This window comes from Somniosus microcephalus, chromosome 6, assembly GCF_052327205.1.
Source record: "Somniosus microcephalus isolate GS21.2 chromosome 6, FLI_Smic_1.0, whole genome shotgun sequence".
In the NCBI taxonomy this organism is placed as follows: Eukaryota; Metazoa; Chordata; class Chondrichthyes; order Squaliformes; family Somniosidae; genus Somniosus; species Somniosus microcephalus.
Genome location: NC_140992.1, coordinates 94,565,324 through 94,590,330, shown reverse-complemented (window position 1 = coordinate 94,590,330; position 25,007 = coordinate 94,565,324). Strand labels below are relative to the sequence as shown.

Here is a 25,007-nt window from a genome sequence, read left to right as displayed (position 1 = left end):
TGTAACTGCTGGGTTTTACGAAGTGTGTAAAACCTGACCAGCTGCAGTTAACAAGAAAATGGAGGTTAAAAAAGAGGTTTCCAGACTTAGTAAAATATTGAAATTGCTGTCCCGCCTCCTGGCAGCAGGTTGGCTGCCCCCCTGTCCCATCTCCATTAAAACCGGAAGTGGGCGGGTTGGAAGTGGGTTCAGGTCGGAATTCCAATTTTTAACAATTTAACTACCCCCATGCTCCGAACCCACCCATTTTTTTTAGGTTAAAATTCCCCCATATGTCTTCAATCTTACTGATTTTGAACCAGTGGAAATTGTGACTATCCAGGATTTCATGTCGGACAAGGAATCTACAGCATGTAGCAGTCAAGGGGTCGAGAAGTGGTAGAGAGCTAGTATTGAACATTATCAATGTACATGTCAAAATTTACCCCATGCCTCTGGATGATGTCACAGAGGGGCAGCACATGGATAAGCAAGAGGGGGTAAAAATTAGATTCTTGGGGACCCCAGAGGTGATTGCACAAGGGAGAAGAGAAGCCATTGCTAGAAAACACCGATTGTGTTTGGATTGGTAGAAATGGAAGGGCAATTACTCGAAGTTGGACAATGGAGGAAAGGCAGCATAAAATTCACATGCACGCCTGCGCATTAAAACGCACCGTTTGTCTGTGATGTTTTTCGTTGAAATTATCCAAATGCAAGCTCTCAGGAAATGCCATTAAATCATAGGTTTTGACTGCTTTCCCCAAATTTGTAGCCAAGTCAAAACGTTTTAGCTGTAGACATAATATTTGTGGAAGAGAACGCACTCTGTAGCCCTGTTAAAGCAATTATCAGATAATAAAAAGTTACATTTTTAAGAATGTTCATGCCGTACTGAATGGTCATAGAATTAAAAGCAAGCACACAAATACAAATCCAGTTGAGAGTTATATGGCACATTTACACTATAAATGGTAGGACACGGAGAAGTGCAGAAGATCAGAGGGACCTTGGAGTGCATGTCCACAGATCCATGAAGGTAGCAGGACAGGTAGATAAGGTGGTTAAGAAGGCATACGGGATACTTGCCTTTATTAGCCGAGGTATAGAATATAAGAGCAGGGAGGTTATGCTTGAACTGTATAAAACACTAGTTAGGCCGCAGCTAGAATACTGCATGCAGTTCTGGTCACCACATTACAGGGAGGATGTGATTGCACTAGAGGGGGTGCAGAGGAGACTTACGAGGATGTTGCCTGGGCTGGGGAATTTTAGCTATGAGGAAAGATTGGATAGGCTGGGGTTGTTTTCTTTGGAACAGAGGAGGCTGAGGGGAAACCCTATTGAGGTGTATAAAATTATGAGAAGCCTAGATAGAGTGGATAGGAAGGACCTATTTCCCTTAGTAGAAGGGTCAATAACCAGGGGGCATAGATTTAAAGTAATTGGTCAGAGGTTTAGAGGGGATTTGAAGAGAAATTGTTTCACTCAAGGGGTGGTGGGGGTCTGGAATTCACTGCCTGAAAGGGTGGTAGAGGCAGAAACGCTCATCACATTTAAAAAGTACTTGGATATGCACTTGAAGTGCCATAACCTACAAGGCTACAGACCAAGTGCTGGAAAGTGGGGTTAGGGTCGATACGTCTTTGTCGGCTGGCACGGACAAGATGGGCTGAATGGCCTTCTATGCTGTAAATTTCTATGATTATTACTTCTGTAATACAGAAGTGACAAATACCATATTGACTATTTGACACAAGAATGGAAAATCTTCAAATCTGATTTGGTAGGTCAGTACTTGCCTGTATTGTTGTTGTCTTTTCTCCACATTGGTCACAGTAACACTTGTTACCAGCATCTAACTGTTGGGGTTGAAAGAAGGCATCAAGGGAATTTTCCTGTTTAAATATAAAATAAAAGTATTCAATGTTAAACCAGAAAAAAGTTTATTCATTTTGGATGGTACATTAAGGAAATCTAATTTCAAAAATATTATGGATGAAGGAGACAATGGCCTACATTCTACATTCCCAAAGTGAATGATCTAACTTACATTCCCAAATATTACCACTTCTCTAGCTGGTTTGAAATCAGACCAGACAGTTGGGGCTTTTGATAGTTAAGCCCAGAAACTTCTAACATTATAGCCTGAGATCAAAAGTTCTATTTTTAGTCCATTTTTCCCCTCATACATTTGTCTCATGATTTGAAGGCACTAGTTATTAAGTTAAGGTGTTGAAAGCATTTATCATCAGCAGCAAGTGGAACAACTCTGGCGCCCGAGCACGACCTTATTTTCTCCCTGTTCAGTTCTGGATTTATCAAAACGTGGCTAAATCCCTCATAACATGTTTTGACTCTGCATCTGCTTCTTGGCACACATGGTATTCTTTAAAAAAAAATCATGTCATTGTACCACAGTACTGTTTAAAGTTATTCTTTAGCTTATTTTCAAAAGAGTTTATCTTTGAAAACCAGATCTTGACCTATAGGAAATTTGACCTTCGCATGTGTATGTGTGGAAACAAATAACCATCACTGATAACTAAAGAGGAAACAATCTAAATTAATATTCTCTCAGGGATATTGGCCTAGAAATTCAGTTAAGGCCCGCCAGCAGGCTAACGCCCAAAAGTTAGCGCTGCGCGCGGAGCCAGGTGCGCCCGTCAGATATTCGGCTTTTGCGCCCCAAGTCGGAACCGGGCGCTATTCCAGGGTGTGCCCGCCCCCGTTTGGGGTGCTGAAACTGAATTTCTGCGCTGTAGGCCCCGCTGCGCCACCCGCTGCGGAGCGGCAGGCTGCGGTACTGCAGGCCTCCTCCTTCTCTTAAGGGGGAGGTGCCTGCAACAGCGAGTTCGCCGCTGGATTGTGCCGGCAAATGAGCCCGGCACCACGGAGAAGTGCCGGGCTCGCGGAAAGCAGCCGGCAATGCCGCGGGGGGGGGGGGGGGCGGGGTGGAGGAGGCCGGGGAAGGAGGTGCGGGCAGGCGGCCGCCGAAAAAGCGGCCGGCCGCACCTCCACCTTAAAGCGCCCCAGTAGCGCAGCAGTACGGCCCCGTTTTTCAATCGCTGTTTGCGGCCGCTGCAGAAGAGGCGGCCGCAACTAAATATGGGGTTTGGGCCGGAAGCGGGGCGGAACCGGGGCACTGCGCACACCGATGACGTCATCGGTGTCGGCGCAGCGCTACCGGCTACCGCCGCCATTACCGCAGCGCTGAATATCAGCGCACCCTCTTACACTGGGGCAGAAACCCTATTTGGGCAGCAACTGGGCGCAAAGCCCACTGAATTTCTAGCCCATTCTGTTTAACTAGCTGAAGTAGCGCAGATTCCTAGTGAGATCTCACTCCACAAGTCCCAGTTGCTGATTACCTCCTGGAGTGTACAGAAACAGCACCGATTTATATGTCAAACAAGGCAAATCCAATCTATTTTACTCCTGTTTCATGAAAATATCCTGCCAATACTACATTCAGTTTTTACCCTACATACTCAGTCTGCTGCTTCTGTATCAGTGGGCAAAGTTCAAACTGAAAAAAAACCTGCAAGTGGCTACCTGTGTTGGAAATGAAGGATTGCATTGTTTTCAGTCACAGTACATCTATCAGGTGCCTTTCAGATGTTGATTGTTTTCATTTATTTGGAGAGGTTGAAAAGGATACTGAAACTTGTAGGTTTTATATTTAGCTGCTGTACAAAACTACAAAAGCAGATCATCATTATAAGGGAATCTGTGAATACAGGGGAGGTCTGACTGGTGTGGAAACAAATCCGCAGGGCACCTGTCGTCAAGAAAGGTGATAAAACAAATCTGGGTAACTTGCAGACCTGTTAGTCTCACATTGGTAACTGGTAAAATAATGGAATTGACCATTAGGAAGAAGTCGAGGATTTTTTATATGAAAATAACTAGTAAGTAGCAGCTAACACTATTTTAAAAGGGACAGATCCTGTCTAAGCAACACCCTTGACTTTTTTGAGGAAGTGACCTCTCAAGTGGACATTGGAAAGCCACTTATAGATATTGTATATTTGAAGTTCTAGAAAGCTTTCAATAAAGTTCCAGGCTGAATATAGAAAGTTCAGAGGGGAAGTGAAAAAGGAGATAAGAGGGGCAAAGAGAGGGTATGAGAATAGAACGGCAGCTAACATAAAAGGGAATCCAAAAGTCTTCTATAGGCATATAAATAGTAAACAGGTAGTAAGAGGAGGGGTGAGGCCGATTAGGGACCAAAAGGGAGACCTACACATGGAGGCAGAGGGCATGGCTGAGGTACTAAATGAGTACTTTGTATCTGTCTTCACCAAGGAAGATGCTGCTGCCAAAATCATAGTGAAAGAGAAGGTAGTTGAGATACTGGATGGGATAAAAATTGATAGAGGTACTAGAAAGGCTGGCTGTACTTAAAGTAGATAACTCACCAGGAATGGATGGGATGCATCCTAGGATGCTGAGGAAAGTAAAGGTGGAAATTGCAGAGCCCCTGGCCATAAACTTCTAATCCTCCTTAGATATAGGGGTGGTGGCAGAGGACTGGAGAATTGAAAATGTTACACCCTTGTTCAAAAAAGGGGTGCAAGGATAAACCCAGCAACTACAGACCAGTTAGTTTAACCTCGGTGGTGGGGAAGCTTTTAGAAACGATAATCAGGGACAAAATTAACAGTCACTTGAACAAGTGTGGATTAATTAAGGAAAGCCAGCACAGATTTGTCAAAGGCAGATTGTGTGACAGAAAGAGACAAAAGTCAACATTAGCATTTTAATTTCATATACAAAAAGTGATGCAAGTTTCCAAGTCAAAACTTTACTTAATATAGGTTATGTACAGATACAGGGATCAACAATAGGGCAGAATGCCTATTACTGACCCCTTTGGGCTGTCAATGTTATTAAAGCTCAACAAGAAGTTCTTTCTTTGCTTTTTGGGGAAATCAATAATTGAGAGAGAAGGGTTTCACATTTTGTGAGATAACTGGCTGTTTCCTAACATTTGTATAAAATATGTGATTGCCCTTATACGATTTACCTTTGCCAGAAAGTGTGCAAAAGTGCATTTAAACTTTACCACAAAATGTGGATTGTGTAAATACTGATTTTGAAATCAATATAATCATTCCTAATGTCTCGATTTCGGAATTCATTAAAATAATTAGCTAAATTCAGCCATCGATAATACCACCATTTGTAACAATACTTGGTTACTGAACAATTTCCTGGAAATGTCAAAGCCTGGGAAAACCATGTTCCACAAAAAACCCAATCAAGACCGAGAATAGAATTTTTTTCCAATTTCAGTTAGCAAATCAAACCATGAAGGGTTTTGTGTCAGGTTCCACAAGGGGCTAAATCCATACCAGACTCCATTAAGAAGAAAAGTTTATTTTTATGAATGACACTTCAGAGACTATTAAAGATCTACTATTAATACATGACATCATGAATCAAAATGGGATTTAGAAAGTAACACTTACTATACACTTAAAAAGTTCCCCTGATGAAGGGTTGTAAAGAGAAAGAGGAATAGTCAGCATGTATGCATCCTGCTTGAAATCTTGTTTGCATTTTAAACATTTTGTATATTCCTCGGTGGTTATGATGTAAAGATTTTTAATATCGCTGATCTGTAGAAAAACAAATATAAAACGTAGCACAGTATTAATAGGTTTCGCTTTTCAATTCTCTCCTGGCACCATTGCAAACTTGGTGCCTCCTTTTACCTGGCTTCTGCAGATCATAAAGTGTCATTTTATTGTTAGCTTTTGGGATCACACAGGGATTGATATATTTTAGAATACACCAAGTAATAACTAGTAACTGCCTATATCTGATACAGTTGACTCCACTTCAGTGAACGTCTGCTGAGCAAATAGAAACTGAAAATACAAAAGCCATTTTTATATATACTCTCTGCATTCACTCCGGTTAAGTGAACATTACATGGTAGAACAGTCCTATCCTACCACAGGAGAGCATCTAGTATTATATGAAATAACTCTTTACTTTCATGGTTTACGATGCCACCAGAAACTATCAATTGTATTATAGCCTTATAATCCATTCCATAGTACAGCACACCTTTTGCTCTATGTAAAATGTAAAAAAATAAGAGTTTGTAATCAAGCAACATGATTACATCACTTTATTCTGGTTGCATTTATGTCTTTGCACATATACACATTGTAAATGCTCCTCCCCCACTCACAAACTAGAGATTTTTGCCTTCTCTTTGCAATGATTCATTGCTTGCAACATCATCTAATAACATACTTACTGATTAGAAGGATATTAACCCTCAGTTAAGAGGCCTTGATGGATAAACAAAACCTTTCTCTGATGAGGTGTAGACGGTGGAGAGATATGAAGAATAGTCATTATCTCAAGGAACCAAGAGTGGAAAAGTAGTTGAGGGGGGAGGGAGGGGGTGCTATAATTGAGCTCAATGACCAAGCTACAGAGGGGGAGAGTTAGCCAGGCTTCCACTCCTAATCACTATCCAGTGAAACCTGTTTGAAAAGGCACGAGTCTGGACCGGAGGTGAGGATAGGATTGGAAACTTAGAGGTGGTGGTGTTCCCATGCACCTGCTGCCCTTGACCTTCCAGGTGGAAGAGGTCGCGGGTTTGGTAGGTGCTGCCGAAGAAGCCTTGGCGAGTTGCTGCAGTGCATCTTGGAGATGGTACACACTGCAGCCACAGTACACCGGTGGTGGAGGGAGTGAATGTTTAAGGTGGTGGATGGGGTGCCAATCAAGTGGGCTGCTTTGTCCTTTGTCCTGGATGGTGTCGAGCTTCTTGTGTGTTGTTGGAGCTGCACTCATCCAGACAAGTGGAGAGTATTCCATCACACCCCTGACTCGTGCCTTGTAGATGGTGGAAAGGCTTTGGGGAGTCAGGAGGTGAGACACTCGCCGCAGAATACCTAGCCTCTCACCTGTTCTTGTTGCCACAGTATTTATGTGGCTGGTCCAGTTAAGTTTCTGGTCAATGGTGACTGGTGGACTGTCTAGTACCTGTGGAACTGCACTCTAGCAAGATCCAGTCCCTTTACAAAAGCAGAGGAAACTTAAGAAAAAAAGAGTGAACATCTCTAGATTTGTTTTATTTGATCACCCCATACAACTTAGTACAAATTTATAACCTGTTCAAACATGCAACTTTATACAGGCCTATGGTCTGATAGAATAATAAAAGGATTTCATTTCTTCAGTACTTACAAACTCTGTCTCCTTCAGCTGATCTCGAAATAGACTGAAGAAGGAACGAAATATCTCTTCAGCATCCAGCTGAATCCCCACTTAAAATAAATGAAGAAATAAAATGCCTTACACATTTGGGAATACTGTACATTCATTGCAAAAATATGACTACACCCTATGAAAATTACTATATCCTATAAAAATGACGGCAAACTTTAAGAGTTTAACCTAGCAGTAAGTCTAAGGATTTGCATTGCATACTGGAATTGCTGTCTTTTCTGTAAGGCAGATTGGGTGCAGTTAAACAGATTCAGTCAAACCTTTTTTTAAAAATGCTGATATCTTGCCTACTAGTTCCATAACATAATCCTTGGAGGAGAGAATATTGTTCAAAGTGGTGCACATGTTATTTGCTAACGGTTTTTAACCCCACTTCTTGATGCAGATTTGCATTGTGCCAAGTTTTTTCCTCAATGTTTTCAACCGTAGTAAACAATACCACCCAGTATCATTTAAACCTATGAATATTGTACATTAAAGATAATCTGTAGATATCTAAATTCCTACAGAAGCTAGAAAGGATTATCTGTACATTTGCGATGACTTCTCAGTCATTCATTACTCTCGTGCTTTTAAAAAAAATGGTTAGGCAGTGGCAGCCTGGGAGCAGAGATTCTGCACATAATTCTTTATTCAGTGAATACATGATGCTCCACTCCAGTTAAAAGTATGAACGAGGATGGTGATAGTTTGGTGGTGCAGCACATTAGTGTATCAATGCAATGAGCCATGGAAAGGTAGCACATGGTTTCAGGCCATCAAGGGGAGGCATTGCCCAGTGAAAATGGCCTTTACTTGGGTGGGTGGGAAATCAGAAGCCAAGGGAATGTCAAATTCTCGAAGACCTTCTCAGGGCAAGGTTTGCCCAACCTGCAAACTGGAGAGTAATGTGCTGAGGGACATAAGTAAAGGATGAAAATCTCTCTCCTCCTTTAAGATGCTTCTTAAAACCTACCTCTTTGACCAAGCTTTTGGTCATCGGTCCTAATAGCTCATGTTGCTCAGTGTCAAATTTTGTTTGATAACGCTCCTATGACGTGCCTCAGGGATGATTTACTACGTTAAAGGCGCTATATAATTGTAAGTAGTTGTTGTTGTTGATGAACAGAGATGATAGGCTGAAGTTAGGAAATCACCAGATGGGGAATTGTGGTGGTGGGGAATGATTGGGGGGGGGGGGGGGGGGGGGGGTGGCAGGGGGAATGGTGCTATTAACATGCCCTATGGTGCTACAATGCAACATTTTTTTTATTCGTTCCTGGGATGTGGGCGTCGCTGACAAGGCCAGCATTTATTGCCCATCCCTAATTGCCTTTGAGAAGGTGGTGGTGAGCCGCTTTCTTGAACCGCTGCAGTCAGTGTGGTGAAGGTACTCCACAGTGCTGTTAGGGAGGGAGTTCCAGGATTTTGACTCAGCAACGATGAAGGAACGGCGATATATTTCCAAGTCAGGATGATGTGTGACTTGGAGGGGAACTTGGAGATGATGGTGTTCCCATGCTCCTATTGCCCTTGACCTTCTAAGCGGTCGAGGTTGCGGGTTTGCGAGGTGCTGTCGGAGAAGCCTTGGCGAGTTGCTGCAGTGCATCTTGTAGATGGTACACACTGCAGCCATGGTACACCGGTGGTGGAAGGAGTGAATGTTTAAGGTGGTAGAGGGGAATTAGTACAGCAACATGCTGTAGTGGCCTTCTAAGACATTATTCCGAATAAAACATTGATACAAATGTATTAACTGATTAACTTGAATTATCTCATTTATTTTCAGATATTAAACTGACCTCATCAGATTTTTACAGATTCTTTGTTCAACAGGTAAAGTCAAGTTAAATAATCAAACTGAAGCTGGTAGTATACTTACCAGTAATGTGGTTTAACATCAAACACTGAATAAATTTTACAGGTGTCACAGATCTCTGGGTGGTGTCCTGCAGATACTGGAACACTTTGTAAAGATGATATGGGATGTGGTTATTGCCTTTTTTCAGAACACCTTTTTGTTGACACCTATATCAAGGGAACAAAAGAAAAGCTAACACAATGGAATTATGTTCAATGTAATGAATATGGATGAACAAAAAGATAAAACTGAGTGGCCATGTCTTTGGTGAAGAGTGTAGCATTCAACTCAGCCATGGCCTATTCTGTCTCAGTACAAAAAGACTTTCTGTTGGATCATAAAGTGTAACTAGACACAATCCCAAAGAAGTTTAGCTCGAAGCCTCGAGACATTACACAGCAAATAGTTTCTGTTGTTTCATATTTTAATTTCCTCTCACTTTCAAGCACTTTCCTGGGCAATAGACAAGATGAAGACTTAGTTCCAGGACTACAGCAGTCTCTTTACAGCTGCTAGGTGCTACATAAGTGCAACTGTGAGTAATTAGCCTTTCAATTTCTTTTTCTTCCCTTTGTGGATGTACTTTGCTTCTGTTCTGTGCTACTCAATGGCAGTTTAATTAGGGTACACATCATGCGGGGGATCGAGCACGTAAACCCCATCCTGCCAATCAATTCATTTCCCACTCTCCAATTTCTTCCCGTCCTCTACTCAAGGGCATAAATCTTGCCGTGGTACCGTTGCACAGATACCAGCTTGCCCTCTGGTACCTTGCCCAACTGGCCTTTCTTGTATGAGCCCAGATATTGACCGCAAGGTACATCACAGCTGAGCCCGATCCTCTGGCCACCCAACATCCACACACATGCCCATTCCAACAATGCAATCAGGAACAGGAGGCTTGGATGATTTTTCCTCCCTCGGTCAAGGGGTCTGAGGGCAACTGTAGTCTTCTTCTTCTTAGGCAGTCCCTCGGAACCGAGGATGATTTGCTTCCACACTAAAAAGGAGTTCTCAGGTGACTGATGAGTCCAATGCGGGACCTACAGTCTCTGTCACGGGTGGGGCAGACGGTGGTTGAAGGGCCGGGCGGGTGGGTGGGGTGCTTGGGTTGACCTTGGGGTTGTCTATGAGGGTCCTGAACTTCATTTTAAAGGGTGGAAGATGCCTGTGCGTGAATTATTTTATCGTGGGATGGCCACTGCACACCAGCTACCACACGGGCTTGACAGAGCAAGGTCTTGGTCCAATGGCAAGGGGATCCAAGACGATTGGAGACCAGGCTCTGCTACATTGGCCTAGCACGCACGCACGCACGCACACTCCTACTGTCCTCCTCCCTCCTTCCCGCAGGTCCTCTCTGCCTGGGTTTCAGTAGATTCCAATAACCTCCAGCAACTGATTTTAAACTAAGTAGTTTCTTGGTTTATTCTTCCCTCCCTTCTTGAGTATTGGAGAGAATTTGCAATTTCCTCACTATTTATTTTAATACTCTTGGGTGCCATACCATCAAGTCCTGGAGATTTGCTCCCATCCTGTACTCCAATGCCATGTTAAAAAACTTATATTAAATGCACAAAGTTCTTCCCATGGACTTATTTTTAGGCTCCCTTCACTACTACTTTTTTCTCCTCTTCCTCTATTGTGAAAATGATTCATTTAACAAGTCTGCCATTTCCTTATTGTCCATTATAGTCTCGCCTGCATCTGTCTTTAATGGGCCTGCATTTCACTCTTACCATTCTTTCTCTTGACATACTAGTCTAAAGTACTTTGACCTGCTCAATACAGCTCACAGGCTATGCAATGACCCATAGCTGATTAATGGATTTTCTTTGGTGAGTTTTATGCTCATGGCTGACGAATGCCAGTGCTGGGGAAGGGAGCGTTCCTACTTCAGTTAACCAATGTGGTAGCCCAGTGCTCCCAGACCAGGAACTGCACGGTTAGATGCGCAGTCAAGCTCCCTCTACATTGCCCCAACTCCAGGTGACCAACTATCATAGAAACATAGAAACATAGAGATAGGAACAGGAGTAGGCCATTCGGCCCTTCGAGCCTACTCCGCCATTCAATGAGATCATGGCTGATCTTCATCTGAGATCTTAGCTGATCTTACCAGTTCAGTACCCCGTCCCCGCCTTTTCTCCGTAACCCTTAATCCCCTTAGCCTTCAGAAATATATCCAATTCTCTCTTGAAAATATTTATTGAATTAGCCTTCACAGCCCTCTGTGGCAGGGAATTCCACAGGCTCACCACTCTTTGAGTGAAGAAATTCTTCCTCATCTCTGTTTTAAATGATTTGCCCGCTATTTTTAGACTGTGGCCCCTGGTTCTGTGCTCCCCTGCCATTGGAAACATTCTCTCTGAATTCAGCCTGTCCAGGCCTGCCATAATTTTATATGTTTCGATGAGATCCCCTCTCAATCTTCTAAACTCCAGTGAGTACAAGCCCAAACTATTCAATCTCTCCTCGTAGGTCATTCCCGCCATTCCAGGTATCAGCCTGGTGAATCGCCGCTGCACTCTTTCCATGGCAAGAACATCCTTCCGCAGATGGGGCGACCAAAACTGTACACAATACTCCAGATGCGGTCTCACCAGCACCTTGTACAGCTGTAGTAAGGTATCCCTATTCCTATACTCGAACCCCCTTGATATGAAGGCCAACATACCATTTGCCTTCTTAATCGCCTGTTGCACCTGCATGCTCTCCTTCAGTGACTGGTGCACAAGAACACCCAGGTCCCTCTGCACTTCCCCATCTCCCAATCTATTGCCATTTAGATAATAATCTACCCTCCTGTTTTTACAGGTCTACCTGAGCCAAATTGACAATTTAGTGCAAATTTTCTGCTGCGAGCCCTGCCCACGAGGAGCCGGGCTGGCACTGCCCAAACCCACGTCTTAGTCAGATGGCAGTGGAGATTTTCATCCCGTCAGTCCGGTTCAGATTCAAACTTAGGTCCCAGAGAGTCTTACCGACTGCACCAGCTTTCCTCGAGTGTCAGCCGTGGCTCAGTGGGTAGCATCCTCACCTCTGACTCAGAAGGCTGTGGGTTCAAGTCCCACTCCAGAGACTTGAGCACAAAAATCTAGGCTGACACTCCAGTGCGGTGCTGAGGGAGTGAACTGTAGTACCTCTACTATAGCCCAATTCAGATTGGCTACCTCAGCAGAAACTGGGAATCAAATCTTGGACATTCCTGGTCTGTATTAGGCGGTGCTAGGTGGCATGTTTGCCAACTGAGCTATTGTGGGAACTGTTTTTATATCACCACACTATTCATCACATTAGGCCATTCCCCTCCCAGTTATAAAAAAAACATTGCTGCTTCAAATAAATAGTGAGTACAACTTAAGAATGAAATTAAACATTTGATTCATTAATATGTTCTATAATTAATGGAATAGTGCACACAGATTTTCATCTTAACCTATTAGGTAGAAATCTGTAACTCAAACGAATCAGAAAGTGACAGGTCACTGAAAACGCCAGTATTGTTTTCTTTGCATGGACTGCCAGTAGGTGGCACTGCTGCCCAGCAGCTAGTAAAACTGGAGTGAGTGGTCTCCGTTGACCTTAGCATCAATATATATTTTTGGAACTAAGTCATCAATGAAGCTGACCTAGAAGTAACACACAATACATGAATGAATCAGTAAACACCCCATTTTATGGCTGAACTGTACTTCAACTCCATTTACCTGCCTTTGTTTTGTATCCCTTGACACCCTTACCTAATAAAAATCTACCAATCTCAAACTTGAAAATGTAATTTGACTCAGTGTCTACAGCCTTTTGGGGGGGAGGGGGGGGGTGGGTGGGGAGGGAGGGAGGGAGGGAGGGAGAGAGAGTTTAAACTTTGCACTAGCCTCTGTGTAAAAAAAAGTGCTTCCCGATTTTAGGATTTAATTCCTAAAAATTATGTAAAGATTATGGGGTCGATTTTAACTCAGCCGTGAGGCGGGCTTTGATGCGTGCGGGGGGGGGGGGGGGGTTAAAAATCGCGAAAACTGGGGGTCGGGACCCCCCCGCCTGGTTCCCGACCCTGAGCCATTTTAACCCAGGCGTGACTGATGGTCCCGAATCAGTCCCGCCTGTCTTTAAGGCCCTTAATCAGCAATAATTGGCCTTTATAATCCCATTTTAACAGGCCCTTGCATTTTAAAGCCTTTTCCCACGTAAAACACGCCTGGTGGGGATCATGCCTGTGAAACCTGGCGTGAGCACTATTGGTTTGCTGAATATCAGCTGCAGGTCAACCATTAAAGAGGAGATTTGATCAGTCATCATTTGCAGGTGGCAGGACTTTGTTGTTTCAGGCCTGGGGCAACTTTTACCAGGCTTAACCACACCTATGGAAGGTTGGAGCCTCACACACACATCTCCAGTGTAACCTCCTGGGAAACCCCGCTCGCCACCTTCACTCAGCGCTTCCTCAACGGAGGCATATACCAGAAGCATGGGAGCCGTTTACTTCCTTCCCTTCTGGGCATTAGATGAGCTCGAACACCAGCCGCGGCACCAGCAGAACCAGGAACAACAGCAGCGCCAGGCTGCTGCTCACCCACCTGAAGCTGCACAGGCCAGAAGGGGCTAGCGCTTGGAAGTGGCTTGAGAGCACCTTGCTGCACATCAGGGGGCCATGGGGACCCGTATCTGCACTGGCAGTCCTACTCAGAAGGACTTCCATGAAGGTCTGGTTTCTCTGTTCAATAGATGCCCATCGCTCCTCAAGAGATGTCATTCTATTATGAGCATTCACCATGTTTTCCATACCCTGGCGACTTATCTCCTCCATGGAGGTTGCCATCCTTTCCATGGTGCTGCGTTCATGCGCCAATGACTCCACAAAGGCTCTGCTCATGATCGCTATGGACTCCTCCATTCACTCCACACTCACATCGACCCTGGAGACAAACCTGCCAGAGACTCCTGCATCTGTTCCTTGGAGTTCCAGCCCCGCTGATCTTATGGATGGACCCAGAGGCAGAGGGTAGACATGCAGCTGAGCCGAGCTGGCAAAGTCCTGTGCCCTCTGATATACCTATCAATTCGTCCAATAAAAAGCGACGAGTTAGGAACGTAACTAAAGGTTTTTATTGACTAAATAACAGAGCCCACCCTCGTGGGTGATCGGGTCCAACAAGGAGGAATACCAGCCAGTCGACTACCTTTATACCTGGGCAGGTAGGTGGAGCCATGGGCGGAGTCGGAGGTGGTCAGCCCAGGTATAACAGCGCGACAAGAGGCGACCTCGTATAGTGATACAACAGTGAGAACAGTGATAACAATACAACAGTGATAACTATAGAGTAACGATAGTGAACGATAAAAGTGGTTTACCACATTCACCCCTTGTTTAGATTTGAGTCCGGCGGGGTGAAGTGTACTACCAGTTCTGGTATGTCAGTCTGTCCGGAGGCCTCGTAAGCCTCTCCGATCGTCGCAGCGGCGGTGCTGTGTTATCCGGTGTTAATGCTGGTGTCTGCGTGGTCGGCGAAGGCTCGTGGGGTTCCGGCATGCCGTCTACCTGGGCTGGAATTGGGGGGGTGGTGGGGGGGGGGGGGGTAAAAGGTGGTGTCTCCGGAGTGCCCGAGGGTGCGAGGTCTCGTAAGGAGACAGTGTCCTCCCGCCCGTCTGGGTAAGCCACGTAGGCGTACTGGGGGTTGGCGTGCAGGAGGTTCACCCTCTCGACCAGGGGGTCCGTTTTATGGGCCCTCACGTGCTTTCGCAGCAAGACGGGCCCCGGAGAGGTGAGCCAGGTTGGTAGAGTGGTTCCCGTAGTCGACTTCCTGGGGAAAACAAACATTCGTTCATGGGGGGTGGCGTTAACGGCAATGCAAAGTAGTGACCGGATGGAGTGCAGCGCTGTCGGGAGGACTTCCTGCCAGCGGGAGGTTGGGAGGCCCTTAGACTTTAAGGCTAAGAGGACGGCCTTCCATACCGTCGCGTTCTCTCTTTCCACCTGGCCGTTCCCTCGGGGGTTGTAGCTGGTGGTCCTACTTGCTGCAATACCTCTCGCTAGTAGGAACTGACGGAGTTCCTCGCTCATGAAGGAGGAGCCCCGGTCACTATGTATATAGTTCGGGAACCCGAACAAGGCGAAGAGGTCGTTCAGGCACTTGATGACCGTGGTACTGGTCATGTCTGGGCAGGGGAAGGCAAAAGGGAAACGGGAGTACTCATCAACGATGTTGAGGAAGTACACATTGCGGTCAGATGACGGTAGAGGCCCCTTAAAGTCGATGCTCAGGCGCTCGAAGGGGCGGGTGGCCTTGATCAGGCTTGCTCTGTCCGGCCTATAGAAGTGCGGTTTGCACTCGGCGCAGGTCTGGCAGTTCCTGGTCATGGTCCTGACCTCCTCGATGGAGTAGGTCAGGTTGCGGGCCTTAATGAAATGGTAAAGTCTGGTGACCCCGGGGTGGCAGAGGTCGTTGTGGAGGGTCTGAAGTCTATCAATATGCGCGCTGGCGCATGTAATTCGTGAAAGAGCATCAGGGGGTTCGTTCAGCTTACCTGGCCGGTACAAGATATCATAATCGTAGGTGGATAGCTCGATTCTCCACCTCAAGATCTTGTCATTCTTGATTTTGCCCCTCAGCTTGTTATTAAACATGAAAGCAACCGAACATTGGTAGGTGAGGAGGGTAAATCGTTTGCCTGCCAGGTAATGCCTCCAGCGCCGTACCGCCTCCACAATTGCCTGGGCTTCCTTCTCGACCGACGAGTGTCGGATCTCGGGGCCCTGTAGGGTCCTTGAGAAGAAGGCCACCGGCCTCCCCTCCTGGTTAAGGGTAGCGGCTAGGGCGAAGTCGGATGCATCGCTCTCCACTTGGAAGGGGATGGACTCATCCACTGCGTGCATTGTGGCCTTGGCTATGTCTCCCTTGATGAGGGAGAAGGCCGCGCACGCTTCCTCCGTGAGGGGGAAGGATGTGGACTTCATGAGGGGTCTGGCTTTGTCCGCATAATTGGGCACCCATTGGGCATAGTAGGCGAAGAGCCCCAGGGTTCTCTTAAGTGCCTTAGGGCAGTGGGGGAGGGGTAGCTCCATGAGGGGGCGCATTCTTTCGGGGTCGGGGCCGATGAGTCCGTTCTCTACTACACAGCCAAGGATGGCAAGGCGCGAGGTGTTAAACACACATTTCTCCTTATTGTAGGTGAGGTTCAGCCGTTGGGCCATACGGAGGAATTTCTCCAGATTCACGTCATGGTCCTGCCGGTCGCGGCCGCAGATGGTGACGTTATCTAGATAGGGGAATGTGGCCTGCAGTCCGTTCTGGTCAACCATCCGGTCCATCTCCCTTTGGAAGACCGAGACCCCGTTGGTGACACCGAAGGGGACCCTAAGGAAGTGGTATAGGCGCCCATTCGCCTCGAAGGCGGTGTACTGGCGGTCCTCGGGGTGGATAGGGAGTTGGTGGTAGGCCGACTTAAGGTCGATGGTCGAGAATACGCGGTATTGTGCAATCTGATTGACCATGTCAGATATGCGGGGAAGGGGGTATGCGTCCAGCTGGGTGTATCTGTTTATGGTCTGGCTGTAGTCGATGACCAGGCGATTTTTATCGCCGGTCTTAACGACCACGACCTGGGCACGCCAGGGGCTGTTGCTCCCCTCGATAATGCCCTCTTTCAGGAGGCGCCGCACCTCAGAGCTAATGAAGGCTCTGTCCCCAGCGCTGTACCGCCTGCTCTTGGTAGCGACGGGTTTGCAGTCGGGGGTGAGGTTAGCGAACAGGGAAGGTGGCGGCACCTTGAGGGTGGATAGGCTGCAGGTGTTACGCGGTGGGCGGTTTAACATTCGCTGGTTGTCGACTGTGAGTGGGGGGGGAGGGGTCCACCGTATGCTAGGGTTACACTTTGGAGGTGGGATTGGAAGTCCAGCCCTAGTAGGACGGCAGCGCAGAGCTGGGGGAGGACGAGGAGTTTAAAATTTTTATACTCCGTACCCTTAACCGACAAGGTCACAACACAGTAGCCGCTAATGTCCGTGGCGTGGGACCTCGATGCCATCGAGATTCGGTTGCGCGTTGGCAGGACAGGGAGGGAGTAGTGGCTCACCGTGTCCGGGTGGATGAAGCTCTCCGTGCTTCCGCTGTCGAACAGGCAGGTCGTGGCGTGGCCGTTTACTTTGATGTCCATCATCGACTTGGACAGGTGGTGTGGGCGGGCTTGATCCAGAGTGACGGAGGCTAGTGTGTAGGTAAGCGAGTCGTTGTCGTCTGCGGGCGAGGCGGTCGTCGGGTCCGGGGGCCCGGTGGCAGTCGGGCGTGGTGGGTAAAATGGTGTCTCCCACGAGGTAGGACAAAATGGCGGAGAAGATGGCTGCCCCCATAACTCACATGAGGCACTATTGGGGTCGGTTGCCTTGATCAAAGATGGCCGCCCCCATGACTCACGTGTGGGGATGCTGGCCTCAGTTGCCTTGAAAGAAGATGGCCGCCCCCACAGTTCGCATGAGGCACTGCTGGCCTCTGAAGATCCGCTCCTGCAGGCCTTAGAGAAGTGGCCTTTCTTCCTGCAGGTTGAGCAGGTAGAGTTCCTGGCTGGGCAGCGCGACCTCGGGTGCTTCTCCTGGCCGCAAAAGAAGCAGCCGGCGGCCCGATCGCGGGTGCCCGATGTCGGAGCCGGTACCGGGGGTGGCGGTCCCGGTCGGGTCCGGGACGCCGACGCTGAGGTAGGTCCCGGGGGCGGCGCTGCGAAGGGTATTGCGGTAGGGGTCGGGCCCGAGTCCCAGGGTCGCGAGCAGTACCTGGAAAACGCCTCCTGGTCCTGATGGGCCACCTCTAGGGAGAGAGCGAGGGCTTCAGCTTTGTCCAGGTCGAGGTCTTTAGCTTCAAGCAGTCTTTGCCGTGAGTAGTCGGACCGTAGGCCTTTCACAAAGGCATCGCGGATATTATCTTCCGTATTTTCAACAGCCGTCACCGCTTTAAAGTCACAGTTCCTGCCGAGTGCTCTTAGCGCCCGTAAAAATTCAGCTACAGACTCTCCTGGCTGTTGCGGGCGGGATCTCAGGAGGTGCCTGGTGTACATGTAATTTACCGGGCTCCGGTACTGCTGTTTCAGTAGGTTGATAGCGGCCTCGTATGTAGTCGTGTCCTGGATGAGTGCGTATACTCTCGGGCTCGCTTGGGCGTTCAGAACTCTTAGTTTGGATCTCTGAGGGACGCCGGATTCTTCCAGGTAGGATTCGAAGCAGTCCAGCCAGTGTTTGAAGTTGAGGGCTGAGTTTGCTGCCTGTGGGTTTAGATCCAGGTACGGTGGTTTGAGGGCTTGCAGCCAAGCCGGCTGGTGTGGCTGGTGTAGCCCGGTGTCTGAAAGCTGCTGTGGCTGTGCTTCTGGGAGGGCTTCCGGCTGGCCAGTAGTAGACATCTTTAAAATTTAGTCAATAAAATTGATATACCTATCAATTCGTCCAATAAAAAGCGACGAGTTAGGAACGTAACTAAAGGTTTTTATTGACTAAATAACAGAGCCCACCCTCGTGGGTGATCGGGTCCAACAAGGAGGAATACCAGCCAGTCGACTACCTTTATACCTGGGCAGGTAGGTGGAGCCATGGGCGGAGTCGGAGGTGGTCAGCCCAGGTATAACAGCGCGACAAGAGGCGACCTCGTATAGTGATACAACAGTGAGAACAGTGATAACAATACAACAGTGATAACTATAGAGTAACGATAGTGAACGATAAAAGTGGTTTACCACACCCTCAGACTAGCACTCTCCACTGCTGTCCCTGTCTCCACAATCTGCTGATGCTCACTTGTGAGCTGTGATACACCAGGTGACAACACTACTCTATGTCCCGAAGGTCCCACCGAGGTGTGAGTGTCTGCGCTGGTGCTGGGTTAGCTGAATTCTGCTGACGCTGCGCCCTCAGAGGTTGCAGATTCCTCTGAGGAGTCTGGAAGCTTAGGCTCTTCCTCCTGGACAGTGGCTCTCGATGATCCTGTGGGAAAGAGTTAGAGATGTGAGGTCAAGGTTACATGCACATTGCAGATGATCATAGGTCCATCTGTTATAGCTTCAGAATCATTATCAGTGACTCATGCAATGTCAATGAGAGAGATGGAAAACTATTCTGTCACCAGCTTGGTATGATGCTCCCGTCTGTCCATCCCCCCCACTTGCGCCTCATCCTCCAGTCCTACGATCTCCAGGACCGCCTCCTCCCAGGGGGTGAGGTGGGCTACTGATGGTGGCCCTCCTCCTGCCCTCGCTCGTTCTCTTTTATTGTGAGCTCGCTTTTCCTGCAATGAGGGAGACAAGTGGAGGTTGAATGAGAATGAAGGAGTGAGTGTAGAGAATCCATAGCATAGATGCTTAGAAGGAGACAAAGATGGAGTGAGGTGGCAAGACCAAGGGCCCTCCCTGTGTGTTGTCAGTTGTTTTCATAGCATCAGAGTGATAGGGAGTGTGAGGGCTGCATAGTCGAATAGTTAGGTGAATGTGAGCATAGAGAAAGAGGGAATGGGTAAGGGTGCATGGATGTCAGTGTCAAGTGGGATGTGGAGGAAGAGATTGCTAAAGCTGAGTGCTGGTGAGGAGAGGCAATGGAGATCAGATTGAGAGTGATGGGAACTTCATACTCACTTTTCCAGTGTGCTGAAGGTCATGAAATCTCTTCCTGCACTGTATCCAAGTTCTGCTGGTAGCCGATAAAGGAGTTGACCTCCTCTGCCACTTGCAGCCACGCAGCCTTTGTCTGCTGGGGAGGCATCTTCCTCCCTGATGAAGGGAAGAGCAGCTCCTTGTGAGCTCTTGCTCCCTCCACTAAAGCCTGCAGGGCAACGTCGTCAAAACGGGGTGCAGACCTCGGTCTTTCTCTGGCCATTCTGCTTCCAGCTCAGTGTATCAGCAAATGCCAAAAGGTTGGCAGCCTGCAGAAGAAGCAAGGCTTGTTGCAGACCCTAAATGCAGCAGCAATAATGACGTCATATTATGCGACTTTCTGACTGGAAATACTCATTTGCCAAGGGTTCCCACACGTTGGAAATCAATTGGCCAATTGAGTTAAAATTGCATCAATCTCACACACCCATTTAAATTCGTGTGGGAAACACCAAATTCGGGGAACCCGACAATTCCCCGCACCCGAGTTAAAATCGACCCCTATGTCCTCTTGTTCTGGACCACTCACCAGAGAACATAGTTTTACTGTATCTACTCTAATAAGTAAGCAATACAGATATCAATAAAATGAATCTAAAATTAGCGCAACATATTTTTTAACCATATATACACACACAATACAATGAAAGGTATGTCACAAATATGGTTAAATTTGCAAAATCTGGTAGAGGTTAAAATATGTGGTATAAAAATAGCCTTGATTTGTTTGAGCTAGAACTTACCTCAAAAGTAAGCTTTTATATTCTGGAGTCATAAACAAGGTCTGCAGAAGGGCATTCACACAGCAGTTGTTGCCTGTGTTGGTGAGTCCCACAAATACTATAAAAAGACATTTCATGTTATATTATACATTTGTTGTGATATCCTTTATGTTTGATGATATGCTGCTTCAAGCTTCTATTAATCAGATGACATTTAAAGTTCAGTCAGGCTGTCAAATCCACCTTTTACAACAAACTATGTTGGCATTCTCCCCCGAGTTATTTAATCTATTCAGGAAGTAAATAAGAAAAGGAAAAAAAAAAGAGAACTTACATTAATACGTTTCACATCCAATTAATTACATAAGAACATAAGAAATAGGAGCAGGAGTAGGCCATTCGGCCCCTCGAGCCTGCTCCGCCATTCAATAAGATCATGGCTGATCTTCTACCTCATCTCCACTTTTCTGCACTAACCCCATATCCCTTGGTTCCCTTAATATTCAAAAATCTATCGATCTCTGTCTTGAATATACTCAATGACCGAGCCTCCACAGCCCTCTGGGGTAGAGAATTCCAAGATTCGCCACTGAGTGAAGAAATTTCTCCTCATCTCAGTCCTAAATAGCTGACCCCTTATTCAGAGACTGTGAACCCTAATTCTAGACTCCCCAGCCAGGGGAAACATCCTCCCTGCACCTACCCTGTAGGAATGTTTTATGTTTCAATGAGATCACCTCTCATTCTTCTAAACTCTAGAGACTATAGGCCAAGTCTACTCAATCGCTCCTCATAGGACAATCCCCTCCCCATCCCAGGAGCCAGTCTAGCAAACCTTCGTTGCACTCCCTCTATGGTAAGTATATCCTTCTTTAGGTAAGGAGACCAAAACTGTACACAGTACTCCAGGTGTGGTCTCACCAGGGCCCTATATAATTGCAGTTTACATTTTTGTAGTCACTGTTGTGATGGAGGCAAACACAACAGTCAATTTGAACACAGTACATTGCCACAAACAGCAATGAAATAAATGACTAGTTAATCCGGTTAATTCGTCTTGCTTGAGGTACAGTGTAGAGACTGGAAATTTGGAATAGTACCATGCAATCTCTTACATCCACCTGAGCAGGCAGATAAGGCCTCATTTAATATCTCATTTGATAATGTACTCCCTTAGTACTGCACCGAAGCATTAGCCTAAATTATATGATCAGATCCTGCAGTGGGACTTGAACCCACAATCATCTGACTTGGAAGTAAGAGTACTACTACTGAGCCAAGCTGGCGCTCTGAAATTTAATTCCACACACAGCATTCCCATGTCCCAACAGCATAGGAACCGTAGTGTTCCACAGAATGTTTGCATATCTATTCCTGAATAGTTGACAGCAAATATTGTGATGTGAATGGGATTCTTGCTAAACATCAAGATCGTTGTGTACTGTACTGGATGCCTATGCTGACAATGTAGCAATACAGATGACATTCATAGAAAATAAAATCAATATAGAAAAGAGATTGGGTTATTCCAGGTTGCTCCATAGGCAATGTAAACCCCTATCCCAGGAAAAGAGCCTTTGGGACAAAACTGCACCTACTGAAGAGGCAGGTTTTTCTTTTTAAAGTCTGTTTTTCATTGTAAGCTTCTCTTTAGGTGCACTCCAATTCAGTTTGTCATCTTAGCATGCACTTACTTCGATTATTACAGTAGCTTGTGGGTCTCCTTCGTTCACAGTCTAGGTCAATGGTGTTTTTTTCACGGTTACTGCAGTCTGTTACATGAGCCTGGATTGTGTTTCTCGGAGAATGCTGCATTGCATCTCTTTTTAATTTTCTGTCCTGAAACAGATAGATGTGGAGTTGAATCATCCTGTATGCAACTTTATCCATAGGTTTACAGCGTGTGAGTGGTAAATTACTGATGATAAGCCATTCCATGAAACATAAAAAGTGTAGGTTACAGCTGTCTAGCAACAAAATTAGGAGCACAAGATCAGATATTTGGGATGGGAGTAATTTTACCACCAGTTAGACAAATGTAGTCTATGTGTTAAGGACACCTCTGAGTGGTGTTTACACTACTCTGCACATTCCAATATAGGCTTAACACAACAGTAAATAATTATTGTTGGTGTACTGAAACCCCAATCTAGGAAATTATTAAGGGGAAGATCCAATTGACTTGAGTATGGAAGCCACATTTTGACATTTTATTTTAAAAATAACACGTGTCATTACAGCTGGTCTAGATTTTAATAATTTGTTCAACCACAAGTGTGACAGATTGTGCAAGACTGTCTTACAGGGGTCTCACCAGTCCCTGAGGTATTCAAAGAGGGCAAAGGACAGGAGAGGTGGTCACACAAGAGTACAGGAAAGAGAAGGTCCTATCTTTGTGAAAGGATGTACAAGCCTCGGATGAATAACAGTGTTATCAGATTAGCAGTACACTAGGAGGCTCACCAGAGGGGGAATACAGAACTGTATGAAACAGTGCTCCAGATTTAGACAGATTCTCAGTGATTCCAACTGCTCTCACTGTGACTATTGAACTGTAAGCAGTCAATTTCTTTGGCTATTGCTTCCTTTCGAGGCACCAGGAGGAAATTACAATGGCACCGATACCTAGGAAATGACTTTGGCACTGTTAAGAGGTGGGCAGGTTCACTGATTCCTATGAAACAGTAGAGACACAGTTAAAACTCCACATTATTGTTGGCCTCCCCGAGCACTGGGTGTGGTTGACTGCATCTGGATTCAGTTACAGCTTTCGTCAAACTGCTATATGTCAACTGTAAGGGTTTTTATTCCATCAATATGCAGGCAGTCTGGAGTGCAGAACATGATTTGCCTAGGTACTTCCAAACTGACAACACAAGTCTTCATCCTTAAATCGGTCTCGTGTTCCCTCTTTATTTGAATGGGATAGCTGACTGTAAGGTTGGCATTTAGAAAAATATGTTATGGTTATAGTTTGGGCTCCTTCCCAACTCCCTCTTTATTCATGCTCACAGTAGAAGACACTTTTCATAAGCAGACCCATGATTCCCATCAGCTGAAACTTACAATCTTATGAATGGGAGCAGTGTGCCATAGGATTAATATTTACCCTTTTACATTATTTCACACTAGTGATTGTTTGGGCTGCCCAATTCAGACAACTATCCATTGTCAGACTATCTTGTACAGGCTGAAACTACTAGTTGAATTTATTTACAAGAAATTAGATCATACAGAAGAAACAAAATACAGCTCATAGTCAGCTCTATTGTGCTTGAACTGATCAGAAAACAGACATATGTCCAAACTTTTAGTATCTTTTTCCAGAATGTTTTACACAAGTTTTTGATAACTGTAATGTAGGCTCTTCAGCTTTACAGAGCTCCCTGCCACTATTGCCAGGTCATGGATACAGATAGGATGTTCAGGTCCATGTTGCCCCAAGGAGATACCTGCTTATCTGAAGACAACCTAGGCGAAAGCAATCCTTTCTCAATAGGCATGTTATTAATCAATTTTACCATCCAGGTAGATAGAATCTGAACAGCAACCCTCTGGCTATCTGTTGATTTTGTTTTCTCTCAACAGCTCACTTACACATTTTTTAAAATTTGTATATGGGATGTGGGCGTCACTGGCAAGGCCAGCATTTATTGCCCATCCCTAACTGCCCTTGAGAAGGTGGTGGTGAGCCGCCTTCTTGAACCGCTGCAGTCGGTGTGGTGAAGGTACTCCCACAGTGCTGTTAGGTAGGGAGTTCCAGGATTTTGACCCAGCAACAATGAAGGATCGGTGATATACTTCTAAGTCAGGATGGTGTGTGACTTGGAGGGGAACTTGGAGGTGCTGGTGTTCCCATGCGCCTGCTGCCCTTGTCCTTCTAGGTGGTAGAGGTCGCGGTTTGGGAGGTGCTGCCGAAGAAGCCTTGGCGAGTTGCTGCAGTGCATCTTGTAGATGGTACACACTGCAGCCACGGTACGTCTGTAGTGGAGGGAGTGAATGTTTAAGCTATTAAATAGCTTAGTTCTGAGAAAAACACAACAGTGCCCAATAGGAATCTACAAATGTTATATGCATTTAACATTTCAAAGACATGAGGCAATTTCTGATACACTTAACATGTACTCACAATTTTATTGCAATTGTGTAATCCCATGTTCACAGTGGGGAGCCAAGCTCGAAAGGAACACAGATCAGAGACAGGACTATGTAACCCCAATTCTCAAACCCAATTCTCTTTGAATGCTCTCGAAGTGTTGAATTGTAGAATTAAACCTATAATTATGTTCTTCTGGGAAACCAGCTGACGACCTCTTCCAAAACTAATAGCTATCTCTAAACACATTTAAGAATTATCTTACCTATGGAAACATTTAATGGGGATTTTATAGTTTGAAGTAGGATGGAGCTCTGTTTCCCAAATACCTGCCACAGTTACAACCAGGCACACAAACCAATATAGACCATTATTGAGTGTTTGGTTTGTTCAAATAATGATGATTTAGGCACCATAATCACTCTGGAGCCAATTATTAAGTAAGAACCATTAAAAGTGTGCAAATTCCTCTTGGTGTGCTACACACTAT

The 25,007-nt window shown here is 46.0% G+C and overlaps 1 protein-coding gene across 4 annotated transcripts in view; it reads right to left on the bottom strand.

The window, feature by feature from the left end:
- The window catches only part of LOC147115909 (ubl carboxyl-terminal hydrolase 18-like), a 55,737-nt gene that overhangs the window by 14,580 nt on the left and 16,150 nt on the right, over positions 1-25,007 (bottom strand). For all 4 annotated transcript variants that reach the window (XM_085990556.1, XM_085990553.1, XM_085990555.1 and 1 more), the window contains 7 exons: positions 22,116-22,260; positions 20,443-20,539; positions 9,098-9,243; positions 7,195-7,274; positions 5,454-5,603; positions 1,782-1,877; positions 657-815 (listed from right to left, as the gene is read on the bottom strand). In XM_085990556.1, coding sequence (XP_085846682.1) covers positions 657-815; positions 1,782-1,877; positions 5,454-5,603; positions 7,195-7,274; positions 9,098-9,243; positions 20,443-20,539; positions 22,116-22,260 — 873 coding nt within the window. The remainder of the gene's footprint in view (positions 1-656; positions 816-1,781; positions 1,878-5,453; positions 5,604-7,194; positions 7,275-9,097; positions 9,244-20,442; positions 20,540-22,115; positions 22,261-25,007) is intronic.